This window comes from Merops nubicus, unplaced genomic scaffold (genome assembly GCF_000691845.1).
Source record: "Merops nubicus isolate BGI_N331 unplaced genomic scaffold, ASM69184v1 scaffold10211, whole genome shotgun sequence".
NCBI classification, from domain to species: Eukaryota; Metazoa; Chordata; class Aves; order Coraciiformes; family Meropidae; genus Merops; species Merops nubicus.
This window is the reverse complement of record NW_008587588.1, coordinates 28,928-37,967: the sequence shown is the minus strand read 5'-3', so window position 1 is coordinate 37,967 and position 9,040 is coordinate 28,928. Positions and strand designations below refer to the sequence as shown.

The 9,040-nt window shown below is 41.1% G+C and overlaps 1 protein-coding gene across 1 annotated transcript; it reads right to left on the bottom strand.

Annotated features, from left to right (window-relative positions):
* Nucleotides 1–1,943: 1,943 nt before the first annotated feature.
* Nucleotides 1,944–5,283, bottom strand: LRIT1 (leucine-rich repeat, immunoglobulin-like and transmembrane domains 1). The gene is made up of 2 exons (XM_008948972.1): nt 5,109–5,283; nt 1,944–2,604 (listed from the first exon to the last, which is right to left on the bottom strand). Exons 1-2 carry the CDS (start codon nt 5,228–5,230, stop codon nt 1,944–1,946), a joined length of 783 nt encoding a protein of 260 aa, XP_008947220.1. The 5' UTR covers nt 5,231–5,283.
* Between the last annotated feature and the right edge of the window lie 3,757 nt (nt 5,284–9,040).

Below are 9,040 nucleotides of genomic sequence, written 5' to 3'. Positions count from 1 at the left end.
AACAGCCCCAACTCTCTCAGTCTGTATGCAGTGCTATGCAGAGCTGGGGAGGGAGGGATGTCCCGACAGACATCCACTGCTGCTGTCTGACTTTGATGGATCCCATGTTGCCAGTTAGCAGAAGGAAATAAATATGACTTGCTAAAGTGTCTCAAAATCTGAATTTGAAATCATATTCTATAAATTCAAAGAGTGATTATTAATACAATGAAAAAAAAAAGACTATGTATGTAAAGAAGCAGAACAAGAACTTATTATAAAGACATTGGGTTCAAGGATGGAAAAAATGAGGAACAGTCTGTTTGGTTTGGGGGATGGATTTTTTTGGTACAAGGAGACTATGTAGTCTTCCTTAGACAGGCCAGGAAATTCTTCTCACTGGAGATTATTCAAACATTAGCCAGATTGTAATGCAAACTGCCAGGCCTGCAATAGGTGTAGATGATCCTACCTGACTGCAAGAATTCTCCTCCAGCCCTGTTCTTCTGTGTTATTTTCATTATTTTAGTAATCTGTTGTTTTTCCTGAAATGCTAATTTATACTTGATAAGATGAAAGAGCTGGTTTAAGGATTAAGTAGAAGAATATACATGTTATGGCATATAAAGGAACATAAGTAGACAATGACTATATTAAGAATATATACATATAGAGGGGTATATTGAAGAATATAGTCCTGTTTCAAGAGCCAACATTTGACACAAGCACAGAGGGTGAGTTGTAAGGCTCCATGAGCATCAGGGAGCTGCCTGGGTTTGCTAGAGTCCACAGAAACACAGGGTCAATCCAAAACAGTATGATCTAGGCAGTGCCTTGTCATGCCACAGATGACATGGACAATCCCAAACAGCTGGTTTTGACTTAGAGAATTTGATACTGCATCTGGCAAAACAAGATGATGGAACACTAGCTCCTCTCTTGATGATGAAACCTTAAACAATAGCTGCTAAGGACACTTAAAGCTTTGTAAGTAGCAATTTGAATATTTTTAAAGTCTTGTGTTTCTTTCCACTGCAATCTCATTTTTAAAACTTTATCCCCCTAAATTTATCCCAAGCACAAACAGCAGTGGGTACTTCCCAGCACGAGAGAAAACCTGCAGTGTCTCTGATGAGATTATCAGCAAGTGCCTGAACCCATAACCATGGCTGTAGAGGCAGTACACAAAGATGCACACACCCTGCAGATCAAACAGTGAGTAGAGCTTGGTCAGCTCATAACAAATGAAGACAGCAGAGGGCAACAACTCTGAACCATCATCAACCTGCTGTGGGTTTGAACCAGTGCACGCCAGCAAAAAGGCTGAGTAGTAATACCCTGAACCAGTAAACGTGCTCAAAACATCATCTGGAGATGCTGCAGCTGAAAGCCCAGAATTGTCTCCAAAAAAAAGTGGATTATTGTAAATTTATAGCTGCCCTTGAAGACAGAACTGTCTTGGTGGGTTTGGAAGGAGTAGGGTTCAACTCTGTGTGAACAGATAAAAAAGGGACAACTGGCAGTTTTCACCCGTATTTTATGCTCAGTGATGGCTTTATTCCTCTTTAATTTGGACATGATAAAGATCCATCTTTTTATTTAACACTGCTTAAAATGGATCAATTCCATATAATAGTCATTAGAAAAGAACACACAAATGATGTGGAGCTCTAACCATATTTGTTTTCTGTCAAAAATGGAAGTGTCAATAAATAAAAAGGGCTCGAGCAAGAGCCACCAGTTTTTTTGTTTTTAATTTGGACATGATAAAGATCCATCTTTTTATTTAACACTGCTTAAAATGGATCAATTCCATAGTAACAGTCATTAGAAAAGAACACACAAATTATGTGGAGCTCTAATCATATTTGTTTTCTGTCCAAAATGGAAGTGTAACTAAATAAAAAGGGCTTGAGCAAGAGCCACCAGTTTTTTGTTAAAAAGATTCAAGGTAGTGATGAAGTTTACGGAGTAATTATCTGGGTGTGGAGAGCCCAAGGTGAGTTTGTTAATAAGTAAATGAATTTGCACACTTTATAGAGAGAATTAAACACAACAGTGTACTTGCTGCAGTAACTGCAGTGGATCAAAATGCCACAATAAGACGTGGTGCTCTTGACTTTTGTGTCTCCTGCAAACTGACAGGGACTTCTCTTACCTAGGATGATCTTGGAGTTATCGCTGGGGAAGTAAGGGACAGCCTGGAGGTTGGCCCAGGTGGTAATAAGAGCCTGAGGAAGGGTCATCAGCTTGTTACTAGACAGGTCCAAGTATGTGATATTCTTGACATAACGAGCAGCGTCTGGAGGGACCGAGGTGAGTTCGTTGTTGTGTAAATCCAGAAGCCTCAGTTGTGGCATGTCAGTCAGGGTTTCCCAGGGGAATGAAATCAAGTCGTTCCCATCCAGCCTCAGCTCCTGCAGGCGACGAAGGCCCTTGAAGGTGATCCTGCTGAGGCTGGCCAGGGAGTTGTAGGGCATCCAGAGGTACTCCAGGTTGTGGAGCGCGTGGAAAGCCTCCCCGGGCACCCTGCGGATGGCCGTCTTCTCTATCCGAAGCTTGGAGGTATCCACAGGGATGTTCACAGGAGTCAGGGTCATCTCGGGGTCATTACACAGCACTGTCCTGGTGGGGAAACACAAACGCACGTTGTGACTCTCTTGTCTTTTGAAAAGGTTGTGAGACTTTAGTTTAATGTAAGAAAAAGTTGAATCTGCCTTTCTTTTTTCCCCAGGATTTCTTCTTGTCCGTTCTTATGTGCTGGTGATCTCCACATCACCATAAGTACATCAGCTTGCAGTAATTCACATGTATTTTTTGACTGCAGAGACTGCAGTGTTGAGTGGTCTGGCTGAGTCTGGCCTGTAGAGAGTTACTGCTCTTTTTTTCCTTTTTCATTTTTTTAATATTTGTGATGGACAGCAGTGACAACATTCATGCACAACAGAGGATTCTAGTGCATGTTAAACACAAAAGGATCCCTAAACTGAACAATAAAAGACATGTGAAGAGAAGTTACTGATGTGTAGGATGGCAGGAAGTAATAGAGATTAAACGTGGCACGAGATCTTTGGTTTGTGAAGTGAGGGTAACACTAACAGTGTTGTCAGCTCACAGCTCACTGGAATCACACTACAGCAAGCTCTGCTTTACTATGGAACAGCCTGGAAGGGATGCACAGATGGTATCACTCCACCACAGGCAGGTACAGTTATGAGGGTGAAAGTGCAGAAAATTAGCTCTTTGGGAAATGCTACACTAAACGCAAAGCAGATTTACATGTCTTAATTGTTCTTTCCCATTTCTAATCTCTAGAGGTCAAATCATAAAAAACCTACGCTGCACTTTCACAGCCTTCGTACAAAACGTTGTGACTTTGACTTTGCCAGGATGTGGGATTGACATGAGGAATGAAGGGAGACAAAATAGGTCTCTCAGGCTGCATTTTTCTATGTGCAAGGAGAGAAAGGCAAGCTCTTAAAATACAAAGCCACCTTGCAAAAGATTACAGGTTAGACAGGCATGTCCCACTCCACATGCTCAACAAGATGCCACAAGAAATGTAATGTGATCAGTCGAGTAACATTTTCTTATTACCTTGTCTGGCTGACAGAATATTACAAAGCTGCCCAAACCAGGCTGAAAGTAGTTATTCCTCTATTAACAAAAATAAATAACATTGCTGAACTGCTCATGCAAGTTCCACAGAGTTAAATGTTAGCTGAGCCTAGAGTTGATTGTTAATTTATAATCATAGTTTATTACTCTCATCCAGCACTTTTATTGTGGCATTAAATCCTACCCGTCCTCAGCTGAAAGTTAAGATTTTGAGGAAAAGAAGAATCTATCAAATAAGAAAAAAAACTTTCAGCAGACTTTTCTTTTTTGTGTGTGGTTATGATGCAAAATGTTTGCTAATAGAGGCACTATGGCAGTAAAACACTGTGCTTTTTATTGTGTCCCTAAACCATATCAGTGAGCAGCAAACAATCTATTGGATAATCTTCTACTAGTGAGAAATATGAAACATAATGCAGAAAAAAAAAAAGTGGCATTGTGCCCCTTAAAGGACTAATGGATATTTGCATTATTTTGTTTCTTACTAAAACACACTACAGCTTTTTCCAGACACTGAGAGAAAATTCCCCTGGGAACTGTGACATCTACAGAGCAATAATTGGCTCTCCCGCTGTTGCCCTCCCTTCTAACAACTGCAGACTACTTGTGTCTACGACACTTCCCACTAGAAGTTTTTGGTATTAAATTTATAGCACCATAAAAGAGATAATAAAGTAGACCTATTTCATGGGGATCTAAAATAGAGGGGATAGCCTTTCACTTCAGTACTGTGGTCTTGTCTAGGAAAAAATGTCTTCCAAAGGATTTCGCTAATACCGTATCTCTGCAGCGAAACCTCCTCTTACTGTGAACCACACCTCATAATAAACATAACCTTTATTTCATTAAGCCAGATCATTACTTTGTGATTACCCTCCAGAAGCACTTTTTTATTGCAGTCCTCCATAGAAATGTCTGCACAGTGGCGTTGCATTCAAAAATGGATGTCCTTCTGGTCTTGTCTTCTTTTGGGATGGAAAGTTTCCAGTTTGGTAAATTATCTATTTTCCTATCATTATTATTATTACCTTTTTTTATTGTTCAATTCCATCTAGAGTCTGTCGCCTTGCCTAAAACCTCCAACTGAAGGATTTTTGAAGTGGATGGAATTGCAGGTTTTGGTACCACGACATAAGCCAAACCCAGTCACACTTCAGAAACAAACCAGTAGAACAGAATAAAGCCTTTTAAAAATAGCATTTACAGCACAAAGGTGAAAAAAAACAAATCGTCGTTTAAATTTTATTCCCTTTTTGCCATTGTGCCAGTGGTAATTATGGCACTTCTGTTCTCACAGAGATGCCCAAACGCTTTCTGTGAAATCAGCTTACTGTGTTTTCAGAAGCTAATCCTCTGCAAACGAAGCTGGAGTGCAAAGCAACTGGAAAAAATAACAGACAGCAGCCTGGATGCTGTATTTTCTACCCCGAGGATCCTCACAGAGGAGAAGAAATCAACCCCCCGAGACGCAGAGAAAGAGCAGCAGCCCCCTGAGGGGCGCCCGGGCATACCTGGCTTTCGTCCCCTCGCTGAGGCTGTGGAAGATGCAGCTGCACTGCGATGGGCAGGAGGCTCCCGCCCGCGGCAGCCCCCCGAGCCCCAGGCAGCAGAGCAAGCTCACCACGATCCACATGGCTCCCTGGGCATGGGAAGGACCCCCGGGCACTAGGCAGCCTGGAGGGGTTCGCTTATTGTTTTATCCATTGACTGGTCACATCTTGTTAACTCCCTTTTGTTTTCAGCCACACTGTGATCTTCCAGCCCTCGCTGAGTCCATCAGATAAAAAAGGATAGGCAGGGATTAAGGATGGGGACTTGAGTTATTTTCATGAAGGTGCTTATTGCTTCCTGGAACCACACTGACAGCATTTCTTCCCGCAGGGAGCCCGATCAAAACACCCTCCCCTCTGGCATCTGTGGCTCCCAAGCAAGAAAAAAAGCAAAGATACTTTGGGGGGACCTGCATTACAGGCAAAACAACTGTTATCTGACCAGGGATTAGCAATAATTTACTTCCCCATGGGAAACTGGGAATACTTTTACCAGGAAACAGTTTCTTGTGCTAACAGAACTTAAGTCTCCTATATAAGAATGCTAAAATTATATAGAGATGCTATTAAAAGGCTTTATGTTCTTTTAAAAACTCCTCGTTTGATCAAGCAATTATTGAACTGTTGACAAAATGCCTGATATTAATAAACAATTAATAACCCAGTAAATATGCACATATTTCAGTTTATATCAGCACTAATGTGCACCTGCAGGGCAGAGCACTGTGCTCTCACTTGCTGATAGAGCAAAACACAGATGAGGGACCATTTTGGGGTGTGCCACCTGATGCAGAGCCATGGGACAGCTTCAGGAATGTTAAGAAAAGCTCAACTCTGTCTTAAGGACAGCCCAGGAGCCAGTCTCAAAGTATTTTTGCTGGTGGAGTCCTCCTGAGTTTTCAGCAGTCTTCATCTGACTCCAAAGAACACAATGTGTGAAAAAATGTGAGAAAATTCACATTTGAGAAAAGTAGAGGGCAAATATGCACAAATATAAAGCTTACAAAGTTGCTACCTGACACAGGGACAGAATTCTTCTCATACTAGCAAGGACATCTCATGTTTATAAAGACTACTCTTTATTGTTGAGTGTCAAATTATGTTTTATAAAATTATAGCTCACACCACATATGTGCAACACTCTCTTAAAAAGTAAAAAGCTTTGGAGAAACTAATAGGTGACTACTTTGAACCTGATTAGATTGCAACTCCCTCACTTCCCAGCCATACTGCATTACAGCTTTGGTAGAAAAATTGATCTGTATCAGACACAAAGCAAAAAAAAAAGCACATTAAAAGTTAACACAAATGATAAACCTGATTAGATTGCACCTCCCTCACTTCCCAGCCATACTGCATTACAGCTTTGGTAGAAAAATTGATCTATATCAGACACAAAGCAAAAAAAAAGCACAAATGAGAAGTAATGAATGGTGCTGAACAGCTAGAGATAAAGCACTAACCAGACACTACTCCTCCAGAGATGCTTTAGGAAAATATTTCTTTTCCAGCTCTGGAGCTCAAAAAAACTTCAGTACTCAGCAGTGTTAGAGGGGAGGGCACCAGGTGCCTCACTCCAGCACAAAACATGAGCAGTTATGCTAAAATCTTGGACCCTGTTAACTCAATAGGAACTCTGACATCTGCTTCACCCAAAGAAATGGGAGTATGGAATCAAACATGCTGAGAGTGGCAGAAACCACCCGGCATCCTGTTGGCCTTTCAGCACTGGTCAATTCTCAGCTTCCCTTTGCTCTGCCTAAGGTCAAAGAAGAAGGGGAAAGGAATTACAACCAGAAAGTCTTATCGAAAATTAGATTTTCTTGGATCTTAGTTATAGTCATGTTGATCAGAAAAAGTGCCCATCATAGCCTGAAAGTGTTTGAAGACATCACAGCTCTTCCACTCCCTTCATATAGATACTCATCTAAATTCAGATTTCCCTAGGAGAGAACTACTGCTCTGCACCTTCTTAAAAGTCTGGTTGTATCTACACCCTCGAATCATACAAACTGCTTAAATCTAAGGAAGAAATAGGCACAATCTAGCCCAAAAGGCATTCTGAAGGCAAGAAGAAAAGTTTTACAACCAACCAACCAACAACAAAAACCCCACCACACACCATTCAACACACGAAACTTCCACCTAGGAGTGCTATGAAGGACAGACATGTTTTGAAGAGCTGCCATGGGTATTAATCCTCAAAACTCAAATCTCTTCCATGGTTGTGCAGCCAGCTCAGCTCCCCAACAAAAGACCAGTCCAAGGTTGCTGTCAGGATGAACAGGATGTTGCAAAATAGGTCTAACATGGGCAACTTAAGATGCCTGTTGCTGAAGCTGGTCTCTTTGCCTGTTGGCAACAGAGGGAGTTAAAAGGACCCCAGTTCCCCAGCTGAGCTGGATGCAGAAGGCTCCATGGTGTAACTACCCTCATGTCTCCACTGCATCCTCACTGCCCCCAGCTCTCCTGCCCAGGGTGAGGATTTGCCTGTGTGAGGAGGTTCTCTATGCAATAAACTGGCTGAAGTAGCTCCAGCTTGAGTTTACCTCCTTTCCAACACCCCCCCCTGTTGCAGACCTCTTGATTTTGCTTTTCCTTTCAAATGTATAATGAGAATTTTCCAGTCAGAAGTGTGGCAATAACAGACCCATTCCTATGTACAAAATACCTGAAGGTTAATGTGACAGCAACAGTGTAAGGCATCATTCCTAACAAAGATTGGTTACCAGGATCTCTGGTGTAGAGATATTTTCATGCAGAATTCATCCTCTGTTCTTCAGCAGAATGAAATTACATTGGCAACTTTTCAATAATTCTGGGTAATGAACTCTCCAAGTTTCAAGGTAATCTAGTTGTGGTTTGGGGCTAACTGCTAAACAGACATTTTATGGTGCCATAGTTTCACATAAGCTTGTCTCACAAGCAACTCCAATAATTAATTAAGGCTTGTAGAAATCACTTACAGAGAGGATGGCCCAAAGGATTATTTTTTTCCCCAAGCTGTTTTCACATTCTACTTTTATTGTTGTTCAAAGAGAAATTCAACTATCTCATTATTTATTTCTGAAGAGATGAGAACGTGGTGCAGTGTTGCTCATTAAATATCTATAGTTGTTCTCTCATTGACTTCCATTAGGTCCCATTTCTAGATTTAATAATGTCTCAGTTCCCTTAATGATCTCCAAACTAAGACCAAGCTCATCTCTTTTATTAGTGCTCTCACTGGTCAACTTGCCTCGCTGCTCAGACTCTGCCTCAGCTCAATACTTGCAGCATTGACTGAAACACCTCTCTCCCCAAGGAAGTTGAATTCTACTTGAAAAAGCAATTCAACATAATTAACCTTTTGCATCTATTTTTTTTCCAACACATCTGATAAAGTGGTGTCCCTCTGTTGAAGCTGTGTGATGATAAACTTGGAGAAAGTAGCCAGTAACAATATGGTAAGATCTGCTTTCATGAACCTCAATTTTTGCCTCACAAATCAAACATCTAAGCTACAACTGAATGCTGGGAGAAGTAGAAGTAAACTTAATTTATAAAAAACAACAGCAGTCCATAAAGCATGCCCTAACAGCTGCTGATGATATGCACTTTGTCAAGAAAGTTGCTGTTCAGTTGACATGACAGACTCAGTTCTGAACAAGAAGGAAAAAGACCTGGTGGTAGGCTGAGAGATTAATAAAGCAAGATAAATAGAAGTGGTAACATTAACATATATCTTGCTTTGGAGTGTATCTACAACAGTGTTAGAGATGTGGAAAAGGGAGGGAAAGGGTCCAGTCAACAGACAACCCAGTTCCATTTTATCAGCACTTACATGTTTGAGTTTTTCATCATTGGCTATATTGTCTTAGAATTCTTTATTGATGCATCACCACCAAATAGAT

What these genes read in the sequence shown, in the direction of transcription:
- LRIT1 (XM_008948972.1), bottom strand. Translation starts at nt 5,230, where the DNA reads ATGTGGATCGTGGTGAGCTTGCTCTGCTGCCTGGGGCTCGGGGGGCTG. An exon ending in AGCGAGGGGACGAAAGCCAG is followed by an intron (nt 2,605 to 5,108) that starts GTATGCCCGGGC and finishes TTTCCCCACCAG; the next exon opens with GACAGTGCTGTGTAATGACC.